The 27860-nt window shown below is 41.5% G+C and overlaps 1 protein-coding gene across 5 annotated transcripts in view; it reads right to left on the reverse strand.

Annotated features, from left to right (window-relative positions):
- The window catches only part of SORCS1 (sortilin related VPS10 domain containing receptor 1), a gene marked incomplete at both ends in the record, with an annotated part of 468623 nt that overhangs the window by 214463 nt on the left and 226300 nt on the right, over positions 1–27860 (reverse strand). For all 5 annotated transcript variants that reach the window (XM_079793712.1, XM_079793713.1, XM_079793716.1 and 2 more), the window contains one exon: positions 10640–10739. In XM_079793712.1, coding sequence (XP_079649838.1) covers positions 10640–10739 — 100 coding nt within the window. The remainder of the gene's footprint in view (positions 1–10639; positions 10740–27860) is intronic.

A 27860-nucleotide genomic window follows, 5' to 3' on the forward strand; every position in this document is an offset into this window, starting at 1 on the left:
TTGTGACTCTATCTGGCAAAAATTCACAATGACCATCTTCAATGACAAAGTGCTGCCCGGCCGGTGTGGCTCAGTGGTTGAGCACTGACCTATGAAGCAGGAGGTCAAGGTTTGATTCCAGGTCAGGGCACATGCCTGGGTTGTGGGCTCAATCCCCAATGGGGGGCATGCAGAAGGAAGCTGATCAATGATTTGCTCTCATCACTAATGTTTCTATCACTCTCTCCCTCTCCCTTCCTCTCTGAAAACAATGAAAATATTATTTTTCAAGTGTAGCTCCATACTGACTGTAAATAGGTGCTGAGTTGGTACACATACTACACATGAATAGAAGAGGGCATTCCATAGAGGAGTGGGGAGAGAGAGCAGTGAAAGGCACAAGTTCATTAACTGCAGACAGTGACACTTGAGTCTGCCCTTGGGGATCTAGGGAACCCAGATCTAGGCCTGCCACTCCCCCATACTTGAGTCATAATTGTGCTTTCCTTCCTGGCAAAACCACTTTCAGCTACAGCCATCAACATCCTTTACCCCTTTGAAAGCACTCAGGAAGAACAGAGAGATAAGGGCAAACTGTACTCCCTCAGAAAGTCTTATTATGTTCCTGGGAAATTGGCCCTCCTCTCTCTCTCTCTGAGAAATCTCAGGAGATTCTAAATCTCCTGCTGAAAAATATTTATGATTTCATTATTTCTTTTTCTTCTGCCGATGCCTTCATCATGCTCTTCGTATTAGCTTTCTCTCGTCACTATTTTGTTACTTTCAATGCTCTGTAGCAATCTCTGCCATCTTCCCTCTTGGCTTAACAACTGTGCCTTTCCTCCTACACCTCTCTTATCTGTAAGAGGTTGTGTATTCAGGGTGTTTTACTAGTATTTTCCCTGTTCTTTACTTTTTTTGGATTCCCCCTCATGGTCCTTTACTCCTCTATAGGCATGCTCATTTCCTGGTGGCAGATGCTGTCAATCGTGGCAATACTTAGTATTCTATTCCCCAAACACACACAGCCCCAAGCAGTCAAGGAAGAAGAAATCGCTCTTTCATTCATCAAACTGCATATCCTACACTGCAGGCCTTTTACCCACAAATATCTAAGCCCATCCTATTGCCAACAAGCTATAGTATTTTTTTATGCAAAAGTTATTTTAAGTCATTGACTTGGAGGGTCCTGGGATGAGAAGGGTGTTAGAGTCAGGGATCCAATCAAATGGGAGGTAGATGTCTAGAGGAACAGAGGGACGAAAACCATCATCAAAAGAAGATTTGGTCAAGAGAAAGGTCAGGTCAGAAAAAGGAATGTTTACATGGAAATAATTGAGCCCCTGAGGCTGGTGGTACTCTTCTAATTTCTCCAGGGAAGGAAAAAACAGTAGTTTTATTAAAGATTCATCAATATTAACTTTGTTTTCCATGACAGCACTAAGAGAAAGCTTGGGCAGATCTGATCTATTGCAGTGAAATGTCCCCACCCTAGTAAATATGGCAAATTTCCGGGAGCTGCTGGTATTCATCTCCATCCATCATGAGAGCAGCACGGGCTATCCACTAGAAACAAATGTTCTAGATACAGTATGTCAAACACCAGATGATGGAAACCTCTGAGAAACCACAGGGAGCATGCTGGAAGCAAACAGACCAGAATGTTGAAAAGACCTCTGACCATTTTTCCACGGCAGAATGTAACTTGGAATCAACCTGAAATAATGCATTTGACCTTCACAAAAGGGTAATGGATGGACAGTTAACATTAGGCCAGCCAGGCTTCAGAGAATACCGGCTCCAACAAAGACAGATGATGAAGCAAACATAAATAAATATGTAGGTAGAGATATAACTGAATTTATAAGTCTGCTCAACACAGAAGGTTAAGCAGATAGTCTATTATGCACATTTGAAGAATGATCAGCCCCTTTGCAGGCTTCCATTCATTGCTGAGAACTTCTGCTCACGTGGCCACAGAGCAACCTGCCTTATGAGACCCAGTCAGTGGTATAAGAAATATGCAATGTCCAGATCAGTCTTACTTCATAACAATCTGGAGACTCATACAGGCTATCTCTCTCCTATGAACTTCACTTGTTAAAAAGGAATAAAACCAAAAGACAAAGTTTTATTTTTCTTTTCCCTTTTGATAAAGAAATAACTTTGTGAAGCCAACAAGAAGTCATTATCTAAATGTATAAAACATTGATGTGTGGATCTATCTATCATCTTTCTACCTATTTATCTAGCCACTACCTGTTTTTTTTATAAAAACAGTAAAACTCTGCATCATAACATCAACATCATATAAACTTGATCGTCATACAAAAGATAATTTTTTAGATCAGAAATTCATGATTAACAATAAAGTACTAGATGCATATTATATGGAACGTACTAGACACAACATCTTAAAAATAAATGAGGGATAACAAATATGTAATATTATGCAAGAAGCTTCTTTCCAACAAAAACGTACTTAGTACTACTTAATGGTACATGAAATAAAACAGTAAACTACTAGTTAAGGTGATCGGTTCTGAGAAACCAGGCATATTATGAGCTGCTTTTTTGTTGTAGTTTTTTAAACAGTAGTGTTAGACACAAATATGATTCAAAAAAGGTACTCAGTATGTGGCCTACTGTGCTGAAATAAAAAGACTGTGGTTTTTATTAGCTTTTTAATTTATGAATGTTATCATAGGTGCTTTGATTCTATAAAATAGTACAAGGTACATGGCTGTTTCAAGTGTTGTTCAGTATATAGAGGAGGAATGACCTAGGATCAGTGTGTGTTTTTTCCCCCAACTGTGTTCTGTGGAGCCTAGGAGTTCCAGGGAGCTCTCCAGGGCCACATTAGGGCAAAGAGGGAGCTCACTAGTGGGCATAGCTCTTGGCACTCTGCCTCTATTTCGAAGAGAACATTTTGTACTTATTATTCTACTAGTGGCCTGGTGCACAAAATTTGTCCATGGGGGGAGGGGTCCCTCAGCCCAGCCTGCACCCTCTCCCAATCGGGGACACCTTGGGGGATGTCCGACCACCGGTTTAGGCCAGATCCCAGCGTTGGGACATCCCTCTCATAATCTGGGACCACTGGCTCCTAACCGCTCACCTGCCTGCCTGCCTGATCGCCCCTAACTGCCTCTGCCTGCCTGCCTGATTGCCCCTAACCTCTCTGCCTGCCTACCTGATCGCCCCTAACTGCCTCTGCCTGCCTGCCTGATCACCCCTAACTTCCCTCCCCTGTTGGCCTGACCTCACCCCCAACTGCCCTCCCCTGCCAGCCTGATCGCCCCTAATGGCCTCTGCCTTGGCCCCCACCACCATGGCTTTGTCCAGAAGGAAGTCGGACGTCTGGAAGATGGCTGGTTGACCTGGACTAACTAGCATATTACCCTTTTAGTAGTATAGATTATATAGGATAGGATTGCTTAAATGGGGGGAGGGGAGCTTTTTTCATCAGGAGGAGATGTTCTTGGCAGACAAAAATACATAATCCCTATAACTGAACTGATAGCCAGCCATATGCACTATACTGCCAAACCGGTCATTAAAAAATTGAATTGCTTTCTTACACCTTACACCAAACAGCTGTTGCCCTTAAAACCCCTCCTCAGCCCCCACCTTAGGTTCTGCCTTCACAGTTCACCCAGATTAGGTTCTGATTGGTTGGTTTCTATGCCAGTCAGCATCAAAAGCTCCACCTTCTAGGCAGCCATTGGCTCTTCACACTTCACCCAGATTTGGTTCTGATTGGTCAGTTTCTATGCCAGTCAGCATCCCCAGGCCTATCAATGGGCCTGATCAGAGAGGTGGGTCTGATCAGCACCCCAGCAGAGGCCAGAGAGAAAGAGAGGTGCGGCTGATGGCCAGGCCTGGAGCGAAAGAGAGAGGCAAGTGCTGATCAACAGCTGCCAGGGAGGCTACCGATCAGACTCTGCGTCTCTCTCCCCAGGCCTCTCTCCGGGCCTTATCTGCAGCCCCCTCGGCAGTCAGTGCTGGGTCCGGGCTCCTGCAGCCAAGGCAGTCAGTGCTGGGTTGCCAACTTCTGGTTGGTTGAGCCTCCGGTGGTTGTGGATGTTACAGACCCTGGGTTTTTATATATTAGGATAACTTGTTACAGGGGCTTGGATGACTATTGGAAAATCACCCAAAGAAAAAACAGAGATGTGGCATGCTTTCTTGGGTTTCAATTTCTTTTGGGATGCTGGAGAATGGAACAACGCCTAATGGACTGAAACAGTATAAACACTCAGCTGTACCTAGGAAGGATCTGTTCCTGTGGCCATCACTGCCCAGGTTAAGTGTAGGGGGTCGTAAGCATTTGTTCACTAGCAAAGTCACTTGCACTGGAGTCTGCAAAATGCCATGTCCACTACTTCTGAGTCTATGCATTGCACTTTATGAATGAAACATACATTACTTTTAAAAGATTAGAGGCAAAGGCATGATCTTGTGTACAAAGAGGCAGATAAAAGAGTTGGGGTGGAATGAGCAAGTGTTGAATGTCCCCACAGGAAATGTCAGGCACCCCCTTTGATGTATTATACAATATGCTGATTCCCCTTGGCCTCACCAGATAATGTCGGTTGAGTGCTCTGCAAAGTCTCGGCATTTTAAATATTAATCATGTTCTTTTTGGCTAGAAAAGATAAAAATATACCTCCTGGCCTAGACATGACTGAAACCTATAGGGATTTTTTTTTTACTATCTTTGTTTATTCACTTGAAAGAATTTTATAATTAGACAAAATAAATGAGTCAAAGCTGGTTTCACGATGTACTTTCCTTTTCAAGGTCCAGCCTAGGAGTCCAAAATCCAGCCACAGTTCAATTCAAATCCTCAGCCATAAGCTAAACACCCACTCTATACCAACACCCATGCTTGGCATGTCAGGGGCTGCAAAACTGATCAAGGCACTTTACCCCATCTAGGACTTTGCATTCCAAAGGACAGAGGTCAGATATAGTCAAAAACGACTATAATCAGAAGTGAGAAAAAGGTGCTAGAATAGAAAAGAAAATGCCTTGGAGATAAAAGTGGGAAAATCTTACTAGTGGAATTGATTAGATTTTATAGAACAGGTGGCATGTGAGGTTTGCTTTAAAGGTCTAATGCTCTTAGTTTTTCATTCAGCAGCTACATGCAACCTCACACAGGCAAGTCACTCAACTTGCCCTGTCTTGGTTTCCATGCCTGTGAAGTGAAAAGGCAGAATCTGATTCAGTGATTCCATAATTTTCCCTAAGAGACACTGGCAGACTCTATCAACCACTTCTTCCCTGTCCCCAACAGGCACATACATGATACAGACCACCCAAGCAAATGATAAGGGGAATTAAGAAAGTCCAGGATATAAAGAGAAGAAGGCAAGGAGTCAATAATTAAATGCGTATTTAGAAAGTGCCACATAGGGTACAGTAATGAAAACTCAAATATCTGGAGAAAAGTGTTTAATGTTGGCATGTACCAAGAGACCCAAAAGAACGATTGATGTGTTCTGGGGAGCTAGGGCCCTATTTATAGGATGAAAGTCTTGAGAGACTCTCTCAGTAGGAATTACATTCATTAAGTGGCGATAACACAGAAAGCGGAAGGAACAGGAATGTGAAGGGGGCACAGCAAATATAAAGAACAAATATGCTCTGGATTTTTTCCTTGCTGGGAACATAGGGTGCAGCGAATACAAGGATTTAACAACAAAATGATTGTTGCACACGCTTAAAGAAAAACACTTTTTGTTTCTTTTGTCTTCCAATGAATTCTACTTGGGATTGTGTATTCCTTTAATCCTTGGAGATGTTAACATCTCATGAAGGGAGAATGGCTAAGTTGGTTGGGGCTAATGGGAAAGTATTGCTGACAGATACACACGGAGTATAAAGAAAGTTTTCTTTTTAGGCAGAATACCAATAAACTCGGGGAGAATTTAAAAAGGAGGCTGAGATTTCAGCATTGATTTTTTTTCTTTCTTTGCTACATTTGAATTGTTCTTCTCATTTACCCTCTATATCCCAGCTGTTTATTTCGGGCATCGGTTAAATCATCTTTTCTCATAGAAGATTATATGTATGTACCCCACAAACCACTGCTGACTCCAACAAGCACTGGGATTGACCATGAAGTGGGGGTGGGGGAATGCTCTCCCTTGGAGATAAAGGACAGACAGCTAAGCCTGCCTATCCTCTGCCACTAGGATCCACCCCATCCTTGTTCCTTTGAACCTATCTTATACATCAGAGGTCAGGCTCAGGATTCCTGCTGAAAGACAGTATAAGCTAATACTGGGGGGAATTGGAAGGAATTTAAGTACCCTTGTCCTGCATAATGAATAGAGCTTGATTTTTTTCCTTTTATTCCCCTCTTTCTCCTCCCCCTCCCCTTTTTTAAAACATATTTTATTGATTTCAGAGAGGGAGAGACAGAAACATCAATGATGAGAGAGAATTATTGATCGGCTGCCTCCTGCAGGCCCCACACTGGGGGATCTAACCTGCAACCCAGGCATGTGCCCTGACCGTGACGGGGAATTGAACCATGACCTCCGGGAAAATAGGTTGACGCTAAACCACTGAGCCATGCAGGCTGGGCACTCCCTCCCTCCCTCCCTTTTTTAAAAAATATAAATTCTCACTGATTGGGGAAATATATTCACACTTTAAATGTTGTGCAGGGACTTTCTCTGGCCCAAGTATGTCCCTTTTGGGGGGAAATACATATTTCACGGTGATGAATTCACTTCATCCGTAGAAACACTGTACACAAATATACTGCTAGGATAATACCTGGCAGCAGCCTTTCTATGTCTCTGAATCAAGATTTCCTATCCTGACCTATGATGAGATTACAGTTTTCACGGTAAGAGACCCATCCAGGGAAAGCTGCTGTAATTTACAGCAGGCTTGCAGTGAAACCAACAGTGGACAATCATCAATTTAAACTGTAAATAAGGGCCTGCTTTGTTCTGGACTCTGATCCCAGGAATGCCCCTAACAAGCTGCCTGCAAAGCCAGGGCAGGCCTGCTGCCCAAGACTGGGTGATTGAAGAACCCCACGGGTCCTCAGGAGCAGCTAAAAATAGCAATGAGAACAGGAAGGTAAAACAGGTCTCTGGGACCGCAAGGCAGTGACCCTGATGTCAGTTTTATTCCAGTTGCGCCCACAGATATGAAAAGCAAATAGAAATACCTGGTACAAAAGATGTTCCCTGGGTTTGGAGCTCCCTAGAGAACTCAAAGAACTAACACAACCCTTTAAAGGAGCCTGCCTCTTCCCTGGAGGGTGCAGAAGTCCTGGGGAAATGGGAAGGAACTTAATTAAGTGCCTTTGTCCTGCATAATTAATGCAGCTTGATCTTTTCCTTTTCTTTTCCTCTTTCTCCTCCCCCCTCTTGTTTAATCTAAATTCTCACTGATGGGGGAAATAGACTCACACTTTAAAATGTTATGCAGGTGCTATCTCTGGTCCAAGTATGTCCCCTTGGGGGAAGAAATACATATTTCACGGTGATGAATTCACTTCATAAGTAGAAAAACTGTACACAAATATACTGCTCTGTCAACTTTATCGATTTCTGAACCACTGGAAAGACCTTCATGGTCCTCCAATATTTCTTAAATCTATCAACTTCACGGAAAGTGACCCTGAAGGCCTTAGTTATCTATAGAGGAAGAGAAGCAAAGGTCCCTTCTCTTAGGTTCTCCCATAAATTATGTGATTGAAACAGCTCGGGCCTGGCTCTGCTTCAGGAAGGGAGCTGTCCCAGAGGAAACCATTGTCTCACAGTCAAGGGTAATCCCTTCCCTTTCTCTGGATTTAGGGTTGGCCAAGTCTTGCTTTCAGCAAAACGCCCGTGGCCCAACGCCCTCTCTAAAGTCCTCCAGATAGCTCTAGATTCAATTGCAGCCAGAGTGAGACCGGGGGACTGACATGAGTGGACTCCATGCTCCATGGCAGGGCACCTTGCTGTATGCTGTCTAAGCTTTCCTTTCCGTCTCAGGAGCTACCCACACCTCAGGACTTCAGAATCTCACTCCTGCTCCTGCAAACAATCTTGGAATCTCTAGGTCATCACCTATTCTGATGCTAATAAAAAGACAATGCTTACTTATGATATTTGATATCTTATATGTTTTTAAATATATTTTTATTGATTTCAGAGCGGAAGGGAGAAGGAGAGAGAGATAGAAACATCAATGATGACAGAGAATCATTGATTGGCTGACTCCTGCATGCCCCACAACTGGGGATTGAGCCAGCAACCCGGACATGTGCCCAGACCAGGAATTGAACCATGACTTCCTGGTTCCTGGGTGGATGCTTAACCACTGAGCCACGCTGGCTGGGCAACATCTTATAATTTTAAATCATGTTCTCTTCTAATGGCCATCATTAGATTAGAACAATTCTCAGGCCTCTTCTAGTAAATTTCTTTGTTTTGCCTATATCACTTTACAAAGGGGAAATGTAAATGACTCACCCACAGTCACCTGCAAGGTGGAAATACTCTCAAGGAAACTTTCAATGACAAAAATGTCATGTTCCATTTATTACAAAAATAAAGGGCCTCTGAGGGTGGAATGCTGGCTTATTTCTCTTTGCAGCCTATGGTGCTTACAGTTTGTTGAATGTTAAACAAAATTTACTAAAAATGTGAACTAGAGGAAAAATCAATAGGGATTACAAGAATTGATTCAAAGCGGAAAAAAAAATAACTAAAGCTCATCATAAAAATAAAGGATAGCCCAGACAGTGTAGCTCAATGGTTGAGTGTCGACCTATGAACTAGGAGGTCACGGTTTGATTACCGGTCAGGGCACATGCCAGGATTGTGGGCCGGATCCCCAGTGTGGGTCATGCAGGAGGCAGCCAATCAATGATTCTCTCTCATTGATATTTCTATCTTTCTGTCCCTCTGCTTTCCTCTCTGAAATGTATAAAGATATTTTTAGAGAATATAAGTTCAGCTCCTCAATTCAGCTCTATCTACAGCAGATCAAAATTGTTTACATCTAATTATTGATGATGGACCAATAATCAGCCAGTAAGGGAGTGATAGGAATGTTCAGGGTCTATCTCTCAATATTGAGGATGACATTATTGAACTGTGCTGTGCAATACTGTGGCCATCAGCCACTTGTGGGTATTTGCATTTAAATTAATTAACATTACATAAAATGTAAAACCCAGTTCCTTGGTCACACTAGCTATATTTCAAAATATTCAAAACCCCAAGTGGTTCCTGTCTGCAGTACTGGACAGCTTAGAGAAACATTCCTATCACTGTAGAAAGTTCTAGTGAACACTGCTATTTATAGAGGATAATCACTACTGTGACCTCGAATAATTATATGAAGGAGGAGGAAAAAGAAGGTGAGAAAAAGAGAACCAAGGGAAGAGAAAACATTGATTAAGCTTAACTAGTCTGTGCTAAACACTGGAAATGACTTATTTCATATAATATTCACAATTCTCCTCCTGAGGTATGTACTATAATTATCCCCTATTTTACATTTGATGACACTGTGCTTGGAGGGAGTAAGAACATCACCATAGTTGTACACTTGCTAATTGGCTTAGCTGGGTTTTTACTCCAGCCATCGGACCAGAGTCTATGGACACCTGGCAAGTTCTGCTGCTCCTATTCAAGAACTTGACATGTTTAGAGCCACAGGGAACATTGTACTTTGCATAAGTAGTTCTTCATCCTAGACATACACCAGAAGCATCTAGGGAGTTTGCTCAAGGTACAGGTACCTGAGCCCTAATCCAGAGCAACAGGATGGGACCGGAGCTTGGCCATTTGGGAACTGCTTAGTGCTTTGAATGTGCAGCCAGTGTTGACGATAACTGTTTAGAGTTTTTCTCACCTACCTTCCATAGCCTGGGTGACAAAATGAAGACCCTACCCAAGGCCATTAGCAGTCACTATTGACATATCTGAAATTTTCTTCTTTAAAAGCTAATATTTTATTCCTAAGAAAATAACATCTCTGTTGGAAGAGTAATAGGAGCAATATATTGTACTATGACTGTCAACCAAGAGACCTGAATTCTAGTCCCAACTGTGCCCATAATTCTGCCACGGGAGCGAACCACTTCCTTTCTTTAAACCTTAGTTTTCTTATCTGTAAAATTAGGGTGTGCTATATGATGATCTACCAGGTTCATTCCAGCAGTAACTCCATCCTGGCATTTGTATGCAGGTTGCATAAACTTTAGAAATAAAACTTCAAATCTGCTATAGGACAATGTACTCACTTCTATTCCAGTTCATCTATTTACTCCATGTTAAAGGAAAACAGGGGGACATCAGATGAAAATCCCATCTTTTTGTCAAGGCTCATTCTCATTCTCATCACTGATTGGTCAGAGTTCTTATGAGAGAGTCAGCAGCCTCCATCTAATAAGACTCATTGCCTGTAGTTGCTTTTTGAAAATGGTAATGATATACCTACACCTTGCCCTCCTACAGTCACAGCTGCTGATCTGAAAATTACAATGTCAGACATTTTACCACCTTAACATTCATCAGCTCATCTATACATCTCCTAAAGCTTAACTGTAATGGATTTTTAGGTGGCTAGAGAGGTTAGTCAAGCAAAACAGAAATCATATCAAGTCAAAGTGGCATGCTGAATATACATTTCTTACCTTACGCTTGTTGGTAGGACACACGTAGAGATAACTTAAAATTGTTTTCAACCCAACTTTATCATTCAGCTTCTCATAGGTTGTCCCATAATCGGTTGACCTATAATTCAAAAGGAGCATCAATGAGGACAGAAGGATATGTTATTTGGCTGTTTGTCAGTATAATGTATGTTTTCCATAGTAGAACAGCTCTAGGGAGGTTGCTAAATGATTCATGGAGTATATAATGATGCTTAATTATGTACACAGTGGCATCATGTGATGATTAACATTTGCATTTAAATTGAATTGGTAAAAATTAAGACTCCATCTCTCTGTTGCTCCTTAACCCTTGATGCATGCACATTGCATAAAGGATATGGTTAATTTTAAAAGATTAAGAGATGAGCATGCCCCTTGTATTGACCAAAGGATAAAGATATTTTTACTTAGATTTGACATTTCCAAACTTATGCTTTTTATCTTTGGCACAATGGAAAAGAAGGTTCTCCGAATTTACCTACAAGTTGTGTTTTCTTCCATGAGTCATAGAATATATGGTGGGTCGGTCCTTTCAGAGGCCATTCAGTCTTTTCCTGTTATTGCAGAGCAAGAAAATGTCTTCAAATGTGAAATTTCACCATCTTACTCAGTGGCCTTTTCCAAGGTTAAGCAACCTGGAGTTGAGAGGACATTGCTTCTTGGCACTGACCCTATCTCTGTGGAGATTCTTTCATCTTTATCCAGCCATTGGTCAACAACTTATTTAGACTGAATACATAGGCCTTAACCACCTTCTCCAGGAACAGCTATTATATATTTCAGAATTGTAATTGTATTAGACCATCATTACCACTGTGTGCAGTAGAGAATATTTTCTGTATTTGAAGAAATTGGTTGAATGAACTTAAATGACCTATTCAAAGAAAAGAGCTGATAGGTGGTCAGCTAGAATTTGAATCTAGGGATTCTGGCCCCCAGTCCTGTGATACCAATATTATGCCATAGCTTTATTTTTTTTAGTTAATAAAAAAACAGGTATAAATAAAAGTTCCATTCAGCCTACTTTTTACATATAGGAGAGTCCTGATACCATTCATTGATTCATTTATATATGTTTATAGAGCCCCTAAAAATGTACCAGGACACAACACATTGGTCTTACTCTCAAGAATCCAACAGCTTTACATGAGAGGCAGACACATATCAAGTTAAGATGTGTTAAGTGCAATGATACAGATAAGAATTAACAAGGCTTAGAAAATAAAATTGGTTTAATTAGAAAAATATAAAAATGTAATCACTTTAATTCATTTCTGATATTAATAAAAGTTACAAATTCCTACAGGTCAGAAAGGCTAAACAGAAGAAATTTGTACTAATAATCTCATCACCATGAATTAAGAGACTACTCCAGATCAGGCACAGCAGCATGAAAGCTGTGGAACATGTGAGTCCGGAATTAAGGAAATAAGAATTTATTCTGGTTGAGGATCCAGGGTATTTACACCATAATATATATATATATATATATATATATATATATATATATATATATATATGGATAGATCTATATTACCTATAAATATTATATATAATATTGCATTCTTGCAATTATATATTGTAATACAATATGTAATATATTTGTATATGTTACAAATAGTAATTATTAATAGAATTTAGATGATAGTTCAAATCACCAAAGATTGGGATATTATGCAAAGATTTTTGGAAGAGTTATGAAACTTGAAAATGGAAAATGGGTAGGAATTTTAAAAAGAGAACTGGTAAGAGCACTATAAACTAGAAGGCACCTTGTATAACCCAAGGTTATAACCTGCTTTCCTCAGGACCATTTGAAGAAAATCCAAAACTCTTTCATAGGAGGATCTTACATCTGGATCATATTCTCCCCAAACTCATGCTGATGTGAAATTTCCTCCTATCTCCGAGAAATCTCTGAGACTGATTTTCTAACTTAGTGCAATCTCAGCATTTGTTTGTTTGTTTTTTCCAATTCTTACCCTGGCCTTACCGGGGTACATGAGAAAAGTTTGAAAGGTAAGTGAGAAGAGAACTTTCCCTTCATATAAAGACATATTTGTCTCAAAAAATTTACTAGCCTTTCTCTGGCTCCTTTTCTTGGATAGCTTTTTGTATTCATTATCCTGAACAATACTTAAAAAGTCAAGAACAAACAAATAGATGCAAAATCTACATCAAGGGTGGTGATGTGAGGAGAATGAAATGTGCAAATACTGTTACATTAGTAAATTTTGCTATTGATAGGGGGAAATCAGTAGAACTAGGTTGGAAAGGAGAAAATGGTTCACCTTTCCTAGAGGGGGTAAAAGGAAAGGAGGCTATAGAAGTGGGGACCAGCCCACAGAGAGGTGATTAGTTTTTATAATTTCTGTCAATTTGACCCCTGAGCTACTCAAGGACAAATAAAGATAATCCAATAAGGATTTTATATAAAATCATCCTCATTTGCATGTGTTTGTGGGTGTGTGTATTTAACTGAAATCCCAGTATGATAAGATGATAATGAAGGAACTAGCTCAGATTTACATTAGCATTTTATTTTTTTTCAAAGAGCTTATACTATGTTATTGGATACCTCCCTCTTATTATAACACTAGGGGCTGGTGCACAAATTTGTGCACCTTGAAAGGAACTGTGGGCCACAATGCTGTGGTGGGCATAGGGGCGGGTCTCGGCCCATCCTCTGCACCCCCACCCCCGGCCCCTCCCGCCATGGCCCCCAGTCCCCTGTCTTCCACCAGCCCCACTCCCGCTCCCGCCACCACTGCTGACAGCGCTGGCCCTGCTTGCATGATTGGGCCACACCATCAGCTGGTGCAAGTGCTGGCTGCTGCCCTGATCACCCCTCAGGAGCAGGGGGAGATGGAAAAGCCCTCAGGGGTGATTGGGGCTTGATGGCGCTGAGCGATCGGGACTGGCACTGGGCGCTGGCAATGGGTGCCAGCAGCGGCTCCAGCAGTGGCAGTGGGTGTGAGCGGGGCTGTCCCGGTCAGCAGGTGCAAGAGGGGGCTGCCAACCCTGATCACCCCTTGGGAGAAGGAGGAGGTGGAGAAGCCCTGAGAGGCAATCAGGGCCGGCAACCGCTGCTCACACCTGCTGACGGTGCCGAGCGATCGGGGCCAGCACTGGGCACCGGCAGCGGGTGCAAGCAGGGCTCGCGCCAGCAGCAGGTGTGAGTGCCAGGCAGGACCATGGTGCGCAGGAGCAAAGAATTTTCAGTAACCACCAGAGGCTGGCCCTAATGACAGCGACTCGCGCCTTGCCTTCATCTGGCGCCCCAGCTCACCTGCTTCACCATCCTGCCATAGCTGACACCTGGCATGTTCAGCACTCTGCCACTTACTGCCAATGCCCACCATGTTCCGCACACACCCGCTGGTGGTCAGCGCACGTCATAGCAATCGGTTGTTTGGTTATTTGGTTGTTTTGCTGTTCCGTCTATTTGCATATTAGCCTTTTATTATATAGGATCACCAATCTAAATCCTCTGAGGTATCTGCCATGACTTTTTGTGCTGTCTCTTGCCCCTTGATTTTTCAAACCTCAAAAAGTAAAATAAAATGTTTGAATTCTCAATTCCAGCAAAGCTACATGTTTAAACATTATTCTACTGTAATTATTAATAGACAGGGAGAAAAAAATGAAGCATTTTCACAAACCCAAAATGGCATAGACTAGCAATTGCTCAAGGTTGTCCCATAGAACTAGAATTAGAGTGTTGACATGTGTCATGGATAAAGCTAACTATCAGTTGGGATACATTGGTATGATGGTACAGAAATGAAACCATTCCAACATTTGCAAACCAGCCGGCAAATATTTATGATACCAAGTTGTCTGGGTAGCACTTGTGCCAACCTCACCACATGGTTTCTCCCCTGGAGGCCTCCTAGATCTCTTTACAGTCAAGCAATCAAAAGACTGTGGGCTGGCAACACAGAGGTCCTCAAGGAACTTGCTCCAACACTAAGAGGAGCCCATGTTCTCATTGGTCAATGCTTCAGCCAATTCCAGTGAAGGCGACAGTGCCCTTGGGAGGCACTGCACCCTGGAAGGCAATTCCTAGTGCCCATCTGCGAACCCCATTCACAGCTAACAGACGCTTCCAGTTATCTTCCCATGGTTCAACGTGGGAACTGTGTCTCCTAGGGATGTGGGCTCTGAAAGAGCAGAGGAGAGACAGACAGTTGAGCAGCAGGCTGCCTGGTGAGCCAAAGTACTGGCTGTTAAAAAGTTTAAGTATCATCCCTAGGGATGGGACAGAGCAGTATTATCCAAGATTTTTTTTTAAAGTTAGGAAATGCTTGATTAAACAAAATGTAATGTTCCTTTACTTCAGAACTTATAAGTTTCATTATTCATATATATATATATAAATTTTATTATTCTAATAAATACTGTGAAACTCTTAAGTGCATATGTCATATAGCATTATCCAAATACATTTGATTATAAGATCCATTCTTGAGGTGAATGTAATGAGATCAGTGTTCTGAACCACATACTTTGGGGGACACAATATCAGTTTAAAAAAAGGAAAAGAAAGATTGTGGATCTTGGCTTTACAAGAAAAGGGGAACAATAAAAATATTTAAAACCAAATTTGCAAACAGAAAGGCCAGCCTATGTGAACCATATGATGTTACTATTGTTGTAAAGGCAAAACACCACCACCAACAACAAAACCCGAGGAAAAGATATTTAAAAATTATGCATCATACAAAGACACAGACATATTTAAGATGCAATATAAATAGCCTTGAAGTCTCAATTTGTACCATTTTTTAAAACATTCCAAAATAGATTTTTTTTTAGGTTTTGTTTACAGGTTGACTTATCTACAGATGAAAAACAGAACTCCTGTCAGCACCTATGCTGTAGTAGAAAATGTGAAAAGCTTAAAAAAATAAGCACTCCAGGAAAATACATATGCAAGTGATTAAATCAAAGCTGGAATGTGTTTGCTTTTGAGCTTTAATCCCTACTTTACCCTCTTTACAAACACATCTGAAATAGTGACTTTTAGAACATTTGAAAGCGTGTGTCTTTATTCACTTACCATATGCACAGAGCTAAAATGAGTTGCTTCAAGGGGTGGGGGAACCACAGTAAAGGCATGGCACCTGCCTTCCAAGAACTTATGATCACTTCCAGATAGCAGAGCGTCCCATCTGCTTGAAGGGATCAATACAGGACGTGACTCGTTTCCACAAAGAGCAGCAGAAGTAAAATGTGGGATTGGATTTCCTCTACTATAATCTTATACCATCAAATGAGATAATAAATCAGCAAAAAAAAAAAATTGTCTGTAAACTAAATTAGGCCATAAAAAGTGCCCAGCACAATGGCTGGCATATAAGAAGCAATCTATAAATTATAGCTTCTGTTATTCATGTTATCACTCGTTTGTTTTTTCTTGATTTTTTTGTATTCTTGGCCTAACACATTAAAATCCATAACATGAACCCTCAAGGTAAATCTCAACCTCTGAAAATGACTGAGATTTAGTTTTCTGAGGACAGAAGCTATTCGTAATTTGGAGTATCTTATTTATTTATTTATTTATAATATGTTTTTATTTATGAGTGGGGGGGAGAGAGAGAAAGAGAGAGAGAGAGAGACATCTATGGGCTGCTTCCTGCATGCCCCCTACTGGGGACTGAACCCACAACCCTGGGCATGTGCCCTGATTGAGAATCAAACTGGTGACCTCTTGGTGCATGGGGCGACACTCAACCAATGGAACCACAATGGCTGGGCCATACTGTCATATTTTAAAAGACATGCCTTAGTTTTATGTGGGACTTGGATTGGAGAAGTAAGGATAAGAACTGAAATTTACAAGTTAAAGATTTACACTGCTTCTATAATAAATCCGCCAGAATTCCACTGCTTAATAAACTATTATGTTTCACAAACCTAGCAGATAATAAAATTGAACATGATCTAAGCACCTCATGTGCAGATTCTTATGAAATGAACATTGATATTAATCACATGTTACAGATAAGGAGGATCCAGAAGTATATCCAGCCTAGCCAAGGACACACAACTTGGAGCTTGCTCCACTTCACCCCATGGGGCGCTGCCACTCTCAAAGGTTATAAGAGGTGAAGAGGATATATTTACAAAATCTAGTCCTTCATTTCTTAGTAAAAGAAATATGAACTGAAACTGTTCAAATTCCTACATGGTGTAGATCAAAACTTGGACTTTCTTCACATCCGGTAAAAGGGCAGAGGGAGAATCAATTTTAAGAAAAGTATAAGCAGAAACTCACCCAACGATCAAAGAGGAAAAGGAAACATGTCCTTTATCTGGTCCACCCTGGCTTCTGGGAAGACTAGAGATACAGGCTATGTAAGAGGGCCCACCTCTGAATGATCTCATGCAGGTCACCAAGATGTCCCGATGCAGAGCACTTGGCATCAAACAGAATCCGACGCAGGGCCTGTGTAACTGAGTAACCATTCAGCCCCCTGCTTCCCTCAACAAATAAACGCCAGATCTGCTATTTCCACATTTACTTTTTTACCTGAAGGTCTGCAATGTAATAATCGTGGGATGCCCAACCCTTAATCCTTCTCTTTTTTTCTGTCTGACCCTACCCCTGCCCACCCTAGTCTTGCTAATCCCTATACTTTGAAAGCTCGTTCCTCAGATACTTTGACAAATGGCCTCTCACTTCTTTCTGGACAACAACCACCACGCTGTATGACACAGCAACCCCTCCCCTCCCCCCAGCACCCGGATCCCCCTTAGCCTCTTTCATTTCTCTTCGTGCCATTTACCCTCGTCTGATAGATCAACTTGTTGTTTGTTATCTATCTTCCCCCACCAGATGTAAGCTCCATGAGAGCAGGAAAGATGTCCGTTCTGTTCACTGCTGGCTTCAGAAGAGTACCCCAGATGCTCACAGTGTGGTTCTGAATGAATCCTGACTTGACGGATGCTTGCTCTTCTTGCGTGGCCCACTGGATTTCTACGAAGTCAGTAAGAAGCTCACGCAGCCTGGCACGGACCACTGCTCCCTGCTCTCAGCAGACACAATCAGCTGTGTGGGCTGAAGTGGGATGAGTGGGCATGTTCCACGCTCCTCTACCTTTTCATCAAGAAACCTCTGCCTGACATCCATGTCCTGACCAAGACACTGACCTCAAAGGCAGTGACCATCTTTGTTCACCTTGTCCCCCCAAATCTCCCTCTCCAGGACAGTATGGGCACAGAGCAGATGCCCTCTGCTCATGGAGGGCAAATGAATGCATGATGAGTAATGGACACGCTCTTTGAACCAAGGATGACCCAGGCTACTTCTTCAAAAGGTTTTAGGAAGTACCCAAATGCCCTGAGCTCTTCCTTCTTCGCCTTCAGATCCCAGAAAGGGAAAATGTTCTACCCCACACACATCAAGCCACATGGCCAAGGTCACAAAACAAGCTACAGGGGAAACTCTGAGACAGGAAGCACCAGGGCGTTACTCAAATCAGCACCAAGGAGATGTCCTGAAATCAGAGCAGCGTTCACCTCGCAGCTGTGGCGTCTGTGTTTTGCTTCTTTCCTAAAATCATGAAGAGCAGCCTCTTTCATCGAGCCTAGTGCATTTGGCAGCGCAAAAGTAGCTTCCAAAGCCAAAGGCACATGGGCTGCATCGCAGACTCTACTGTTTGATAACATAGGATGCATGAGGTTAAAGCCGTGGGAATAATTTAGGGCTCAGAAAATGTGTGTGAGTCGACATTTAAATAACTTCATTATCATTCATTGGCAGATTTTTTAAACCTGTCAGCCCAACTAATAATCTCTGCCCATGTTGTAACAAACCCCTGTATATTTTAAATACAGTCACCAGATTCCAGTAGTCTGCCCACTGTCAAGCAAAGATCTCCAAATGCATTTTTCATAATACCTCGAGAATATATAAGGCAATCTACGTCAAACGATGGACGATGGCGAGGAGCTGAAGGCGACTGTCTCCTGCTTTTGAATGATTCTGCCCTGAAATTCATTTTCCTGGCAGCCTAGCCATAGAAGTTAAACGTGCTGATGAGACATTATGGTGCAGCCGAGTTGAATAAGCTTCCCTCTGCTTCTCAGATTCCCTGAACTTTTCAGGTTAACTTGCAGAATTAGAGGGAGGGAGGTTAAACCGTGGGATGGGGGAGCAGGCTGTGTCAGTGGGATGCAAAGGAATGTCCACGCTGCCATATATCGCAGAATTTGGAATTTTATTTTTCAATGTAAGACATGGGTGGGTACCCATGTGTTCACAAGTTGTGAAAAGTTCTCTCATCTTCCTGGGCTTTCTGGGCCATCGTCCTTCTTTGGTGTTAATGTTTCCAGTCACACGGGGCAGTTGAGATAAGAAACTGAATGTTATTTGCTTGTGACTGGATGCATATTGCTCCACAGAAAAGGAGGCGATGTAGTATACAGCACATTGCCACATACATGCCATATATTTCTGCTGTAGATAAAATTGGAGACCTATAATAATGGTAACAATAAATATAGGGGTTACCTTTACCTCTGAAATACCTTCCAGTTCATTGTTGAGTATAGAAGTAACCCAAACTGGCTGGCACTGATAACTGGATTTCTGACTATTTTGCTTAAGAAAAGGAAGGCAAAGCCCTGGCTGGTTTGGCTCAGTGGATAGAGCGTCAGCCTATGGACTGGGTCCTGGGTTCTATTCCAGTCAAGGGCACATGCCCAGGTTACAGGCTCAATCCCCAGTAGGGGGCATGTAGGAAGCAGCCGATCAATGATTTTCTCATCATGGATGTTTCTATTTCTCTCTCAATAAAAATATATTTATAAAAAAAAAGAAAGGGAAGGCAAATTAGAGGTCTTCTGTTCAGCTTATTCAGGAACAGGTATAGGAAGAGATTTCTCCTTAACTACACGTACACACGGGCGCGTGAACACACACACACACACCCACACACACACACACCCACACACACACACACACGCAGGACTGTCTGCCTCCAGTGTCTCTCATTTGAACCTTCCACTTCAGTTCAAGTTCCAGGCCCCTACCAACTCCGGGTGTCTGGGACTTACCTGTGTACAGTAGCACAGGGAAAACTACTGCTTGTTCTCTCTCACAGATGCAGCCTCTTTCATGCTTCCGTGTCTTTGCAGTGCAATACCCCCTGCTAAACAGACACACGCTGGTGCTGGGGGCCAGGGCACATATTCTTTCTCATCTTTAGCGATTCTACTCCACAGCCACCTTCTCGGGATGCCTGACAATGCCATCGCCAGTAGTCTTTCTTCTTTCTTCTTTCTTCTCCGACATCCCAGACCCCTCTACATTGAAACTGTGGATGTTCAGAGTTTCCTGTGCTAATAGACTATGTTCTCTAAAGGCAGGATAAGCTCACATTTATCCTTTCACCCTTCCTTCTCCCCATCAAAATCCATTTGTCTACTTCAAGGCTGCACGTATGTATCCCTTCCTCCACTGAGCTTCCTCACATCACTCTGCTAAGTGGAATGACTCCTTTATAGCCCATGTAACACACCTGAACCTCTCCCACAGGCTTCTTATACTCTGCCAGGTATTACCCTCATACGGATCTGCTGTTCCCTACCTGCTGGCCATCTACTAGAGAGCAAGATGCATTTCCGCCCACTCTTCTATCCCTCTCTCCACCATTGTAGCTTTTGCTATCATCCAAAAGGTGCTCAAACAATGTTACTGCTTGAACACACTGCTCTGAAATGTTCTCCTCTATTATCAAAACATATAATTTGAGAAATTCCACATTTGGTCTTTGCATTTCTTTTTAGAGGGTGAGGAAGCAAAAAAATAAAATATAAAAAAATTCAGGGCTCCCCGCTGAGTTTTTGTATCAAATGGTTAATCATGACACAAATACAAGAGAAATCAGGTTTTTACTTAGGAAGACCTCATACTAATGTTTTTGTAAAATGTACTATGCATTAATTTATTAAAATATTACATATAAACATAGCAATGGAACACATAATATGTATTTATCATTTACATGGGTGAAGATACATTTAGAGAAGGTGGGCATGTCTGTTCCACTATTTAAAGAATTCTCTCTTTTGATATGACCCTAAATCCCCAGACATTTCTGGTCCAACACTTTCATCTTCATGCTGAGGTCACCCATGAATAGACTACATTACCCTACATTATAACCAACTGTGTCAAACGGTTTATAAATAATAACAGTGAACATCTACCAAATGCTCAAAACATACCTTACTCTGGGATAACAAGAGCTTTACAAGGATTGTCTCATTTAATTACCATAATACCCTATAAGTTCTGATATGACCCCCATGTTACAGATGTAAAGATGGAGACTTAAAGAGGATGACCAACTCGTCCAGTGCCACACAACCATCATAGTAAGACCTGGATTCAAACCCAGGCAGCTGATTTTTGAAGCCAGCATGCTTAATGCAGAGATAAGACAGCTCAGCCGTTTATGTGTTGTGCTCTTTGTGGAATGATAGAATCATTTGTCTGGAAAGAAATGAACATTTCCAACGGAGCTCCCCTTAAATCACCTGCCTCCCAACAAGGAACCACCACTGTTCATAACATCTTCCAGTTATCATCCTAAAGTTCATTTTCTTTTTGAAAGAGAATCATTAGCCAAACATCTAATAAGCCAATATGAGGAAGTAATTCTTCAAAACCAGCACAGTGTGTATTCTCTATGAAGCTCATTCATTCAAGAATTCTGTATGTTGTTTCTCCCAAGTTCCAGACCCCCAGCTGAAATGGCATACATATACATCTTCCTTGCTTTAGAATCCTTGTCACAAAATGAATTTGAGCTGGGACTGCTCATTGTCCTGGGCTGTTTCTCCTCTCACATGGCATTTTGGTAGGCTAAAGGAGCACTGAGAATGCCTTGCTGCGGAATAAGCAAAAATAAGTAAAACATTTATCAGATGAAGCCAATGTTACTTGGTCCTCCTAGCCCTTTGATCAGAACATAGAAATGAAAATTATATAAAATGTATTCCCGGAAGTATAATCAACTAAATATTTAGTGGTGCCTATGGGCTTTACTTGATTCCCTGATATTAAAATGATCCAATTATCCTAAAATGTAAAAGTTGTTTTCTGAGTGTCATGTCACCTTGCTACATTTTATCCCAGAGATGGTGGGAGCCTGAGTTTCACATGATAGTATATAAGTGAGCACTTGCTGCCTTCAGTTTACTAAGTTAATTTATGTGGGAAATGAGAAAATCGCTTCCTCATATGTAATGGGAGAGGACTGGACCAGCTGATTTCCAGCCTTGACTGGAACATTCAATAATTCCCGTAGCAGGAAAATTCTACATTGACAGGCCTACAACAGACCTCTGAGATGTTGGGCTTAGAGAAAAATCTCATTGTATCATTGCAGGAGACACGGGGGGGTGGGGAGGGTGGTTGGAGTGTGAGAATGGAGGTACATACTCTCATCTGTTACACCCTCTCTGTTTTCTACTTAACTTTTTTAAGGGTGAAATGATTGAGCCTGGTTAGAAAACACGGTGTGTTCATTATTGCACATCATTACATCACCTTAAAATATCCGTTTTTTATTTAGTTAGTTATGTTTTAATCTATTGGGGTGGCATTGGCTAATAGGATCTGATAGGTTTCATGTGTACATTCCTGTGATGCAAGACCCATAACTTGCAGCTTAAAAAAAAAATTTAGTCCCTGCCTATTACTTTGAAGAAAGCTAAAATTTCTAGAATGATAGAGCTTCAATAAGGTCTAGGATGATTTCACCTCAGTTCGATTAAAAGAAAAAAAGCAGTGGGAGAGTTTAAGCCCTAGTCTAATTATATATTAAACAGATATGGATTTATCCTCATTGAAACACCTGTCCTCCACCCCAACCCTCCCCTCCCGCATCCTTGTTTCCCCCTTTAGTAACTCTTTAACACTTTCACACGACCTCTTGGGATCAATGGAGCACAGTTTCCACAGAACAGAATAAGTGCAACCATGTGATTCTGCTGATGAAGAGGCTCAAACTCAGAGTAAGCGAGTCACGCATTAGTTGGTGCCCAAGGGAAAAGAGAACCCAGGGTTTCTGATTCCTGTGCAATGACATTTCTCCAAATTACAAGTTATCAAATATGAACGGGACCTTCATCTTATCAAAGAAATTTAATAAATCCTAGCCATCTTGTCATCAATATTCTAAGAAAGGAATGCAATACTATATATGAAAAAGGTCCTTCTCCTCCAATACAAAAAAAAAAAAAAAAAAAAAAAAAAAAAAACAAATACTACAGCTTAGATGTGTTAGAAACAGCATACAACCGCACTTTAGAATTACATCAACCAAACTGAAAATTATGGTCACATTTGGGAATGGGTTGAGGACTAGGGATGATTGTCAGGCAAAGAGAATATTAACAATTAAGTAAATACATATAATGCTTACAGAGAATGTATCCCAGCATCCCTCATGGAATAGAGGGACACATTAGTCATAAAATCTGGGCGGTACAGCAGACTGGGGATGGAGTTCTAACGCACACTATTACTCCAGACCACTTGACATTTGTCCCCAAGTACCCAGGAGAACTGCCAGGTCCCAGTAACCTAAGCTTTTCCAATTTTATTTAAAAAACGAAGTAATCCAGGAAACACTGGCAGTCCCATTCACAATTGTACCCTAGTCCCTTCTCTGAATTCTTAAGTGCTTCATGATGAACACAGTATAAACTAAAACACTCCAGATCCTTCCTGGCTTTCATCTTCCTGTGGCATCAGCTGCACCTGAATACTTGGTAATAGGTGCTCCAAAATGTTCTCCAAACATCCAAGACTGATTCTTCAAAACCAGACATACCATGTAGTTTCCATTAAGCCAATTTAGTTGTTAGAAATACAGTGCAGCAACATAGTGTGATGTTCATTCATTCCACAATTATTTATGCTGCACTTCCCATGTTCCAGGCCTTGTTATGGGCACTGGCAATAAAACACAGAAAGGAGAAAAATAATGCAAAATTGCTGTTCTTGTGAAGCTCAAATTCTAGTGGAAAGAGGCAGATTGCAAACACATTAACATACAGTTCTTCAGGTGATGATAAATACCACGAAGGAAAAGGAAAGAGTGAGGAGGACCTACAGTAAAGATGGCATGTGCCACTTCATACAGTGTAGTCAGAGAAGACCTCTTGGACATGGAATTTGACAGTAGATCTGAATGATAGAAGTGGGAGGTGCCTATGTCCAGAAAAAGTGCCACAGGCAGAGGGGACAGCAAGTACAAGGACACGACTTCAGGCCCAAGCTCAGGGTGCCTGACTTATAGCAAGGAGGGGCGTATGCGGGGAACAAAGGCTATAACCAAAGAGGAACTTGTTTATCGAAGTTGGTCACTCACCCACATAACAGCGCCTAAACCACATGGAGTTTGAATGCCCTGTTAAGTCTTTGGAAGGTCCTGAGAAGGGGAAGATCTCACTAAGGTTTTGCAGAACGAAGGTTCTGGGTTTACACCTGGGAGCTTAGTTTCCCTGTCTGTAAAATGGGGATCACAATGGTAATGGTCTCATGGGATTGCTGGGAGGGTGACATGAGATGCTTCCTCAAAAGTTCTTGGCATGTAGCAAGTATTTGTCAGTATAAGCAGTTATTACTGAGGTTGATGGTTAGTTCAAGAGAATTTGCTTCCAAGGAACAGAATCAGGGGATCTAAACTGAAGATCCAAAGGCCCCAAATTATCTGGGACTTGATAGATCACTGACTTAGAACTACTTATAATAAATCCTAAAGGAAGAAAAAACACAGACAAAAATATGAATGTCAAGTGGGATGCAGCAAGATTTCTTAAAACTGAGATTGCTTTCCTTGATATATATTCCTCGAGGAGCCTTAGCAAGACATGTTGGTAAAAGTGAGCCTGGGAAATATGTACACTGGGCTTCAAGGATTGTAATAATACATATTTGAAAATCAGATCTCATCCTCCCAAAACATCAGAAAACCCTGCTTAATGGAGGTGAGTTGGTAGCATATTATTTTTGGAGAACTCAACTTATTTCTAACTAGGACTTATTTCTGATACCATGACCCAGATTTGTTCTAAAATATTTTTGCCCTATAGCTTATTATTTCTCATTCCCCCACAGCACTCAAATTTATTTTCTACATACTTCCTGCATTTTACAATCTTATTTTTCAAACTCCATTTCTCTCATTCTCTCAAAAATAACACGTCCTCCAAATCACTTCCATTAGGCAGCACTTTCAATTTTCAATAGCTGGCTCCAGTTTCTAATTGCAACACTAACGCCTTCAACTCAAGGCCTCCCCACTTCTCTCCCTCCAGAACATTTAGTGTTTATATGCCTACCTTACAAGAAAAGTGATTAGGGGCTCACCCTTTCAAGAGGCGTCAACACCAGGGCTTGTCCCAGTAATGGGCTCCGAAGGTGCCAATGCAGGCTTTGCCAATGAATGAACTGCTGAGTGACCTTGGGCAAGTTGCCCAACCTCTCTGAGCTGTTCTTTAATAATGCTGATTGACCTTATAAGGTTGCTGTGAGGAATCATTAATCAATCTGATTGTGAAACATTTTGTCAATATAGAGTGCTTTATAAATATTTACTAATACACAATGAGCTCACCGCGTCTGAGATCTGCATAATCACAGAGAACTCTGTCTGGACCCCAGAATCACAGTCAACGTTATGCCTAAAACAGTTCTTTTCTCTTAACATTTATAAATACCTTCATTCTGAGATGGGGTAGGGTTCTTCTCCTAAGTGAGGGGAATGAGTCAGATCAGTGAAGGTTTAGTTATCGACTACAGCCTGTATTTAACATGAAAGACAATCAATCCCACCCATAAGACTATCTGATATTTTCAGATGAAAACAAAGGAGAATATTGTTGTAAAAAGTGACAGTGTGGTGGCTACTTTGGATGGAACGGCCTTAGAAGGTCTCTCTGAGCCAATGACATAGGCTGAGGAGGGGGTGGGTGTGCACCAGACGCAGAGGACAGTACACGTAAAAAGGCCTTAAGGTGTATTTGAGGAGCCACAAGAAAGGCCCATGCTTACAGCTTAGAGGGTGATGAATAGAGAGACACAGGCAGGGGCCAGATCACATAGGCTTCCTCCCGAGTACAGGGTAAGAAGCTTGGATTTTCTCATGTGTGAGATGGAAAAGGCATGAGAGGGATTTGATCAAAGGTGTGTCAAAAACTGACAACCTTTTTAAAGATAACTTTGGCTGCTGAGCGGGGGATACACTAGAGAATGGCAGAAGTGGAAAAAGCAGTGAGACTGGTTAGGTCCGTGGTTGGCAAACTGCGGCTCGCGAGCCACATGCAACTCTTTGGCCCCTTGAGTGTGGCTCTTCCACAAAATACCACGGCCTGGGCGAGTCTATTTTGAAAAAGTGGCGTTAGAAGAAGTTTTAAAAAATTTGGCTCTCAAAAGAAATTTCAATCGTTGTACTGTTGATATTTGGCTCTGTTGACTAATGAGTTTGCCGACCACTGGGTTAGGTGGTAAGTTTGGCTTGGACTAGGGACGTGGGCCGGGAGTCATTCATTACTGGGCGAGGTTGGTCAGTGAGGAATACTTGGAGGTTACCATGGCATTATCATTTGCACCAAAGCATAGTATTCTGGAATTATTTCTATTAACAACATAATAATTTCTATTTATTAAAACTTCTTATTTTAATTTATAGTAATTTCTTCATTGCAGGCTCTTCTTTAGCATAATTGTTCCTTAAATATCCCTCTATTTATTTTCTTTTATATTTTATTTACAGTTTACATTCACTATTATTTTATATTAGTTTCAGGTGTATAGTACAGTGATTAGACAATAATATACTTTACAAAGTGATCCCCCTGATATTTCCAGTACCCATCTGGCCCCATACATAGTTATTACAATATTATTGACTATATTCCCTATGCTGTACTTTACATCCCCAGGACTATTTTGTAACTACCAGTTTATACTTCTTAGCATAACCTTGATTCCATACCTGATCCTCCTGTTCCCTTAGGACAGGGCAATTCCTAAGACACTATGGTTACTGATACACTGTAAGGAGTGGTTTTTATAATCAACATAAATAATTCAGCCGTGTATTAGCTGTGCTTTATTGTTATCGTTTACTTCAACTTGAACTATAGTTTGGGAGTTATGGACATTTTTTTTTAATTAACAGAAGCTCGTCCATCACCTGGCATCCCCGGGATCTACCAGGTTAGAAAACTTGCTATTCATAGCAACGATCGTGATTCAAAATGAGAATCAATACTTTGTTCCCCTGACATCGAACTTTAGGTCATGCACAGGATCTGCAGATGGATTTTTACAGGAAGTGATCTTAAAGCACGTCTCCGGAGATTAATGCCAGTGCGAGGGCTCAAGGCGATGCACTCTCTGTCTGCTGTCCGGAAGGAAGAGGTCGGTAGTGTGGGTTGTGTGTGGAATCCGCACAGAGGGGTGGCAGAGAAAAGACAGATAGATTGCCCAGATGTTTCCATACCAAGGTGCACAAGCCTAAATCTCTCAAAATGAAGTAGGATCTCCCCGAATCCTTGAATACCAACTGAATCAGTCTTTCCATCCTGGTACCCAAAGATGTGGCATATGCATGTCATGAAGAAGTTTTTCTAGAATAAACTCTGGCGGACAGAGACCAGCCCTGTACAGTCTCCTTGGTATAGTGCCTAGCATACGGCCTTAAGTAATCAGGCATTTACCAAATGTTTCTGATAATACTGTGGCTAATGAGACTCAATTGCTATTTTCATATCTCCAAAAGCATTTCAGTCCTTTTTGCTTAAACTATTTCTGAAAATCTTGAGGCAGACCTTTTCTTTTTGCCACAGCTGGGTTTTTATACAAATTATGAATAATAACCAATCGTCCTTAAAATTCAGGAAACAAATCTCAGGCTGCTTAATGGGCTTTAAGAGAAAATTCAAGCATCAATGTGTTTTTGAAAAGGGAGAACTTGGTTCCAAAAACGGGCACAGCCCTCAGCAAAAAACACGGGCAAAGTTTGGTGACCAGTGAAAAATAAAGATTTGATGTACTCAGCATGACAAAATTCCAGGACCTGTTGGTAGTATTCTGGAGAGTGACCTGGTGGTAATTTTCAGATTCGGGAAGAGTACTGTCCATCTAGGAACCCAATCTCATTGTGCAGAT

This window comes from Cnephaeus nilssonii, assembly GCF_951640355.1.
Source record: "Cnephaeus nilssonii genome assembly, chromosome: 16".
Taxonomy (NCBI): Eukaryota; Metazoa; Chordata; class Mammalia; order Chiroptera; family Vespertilionidae; genus Cnephaeus; species Cnephaeus nilssonii.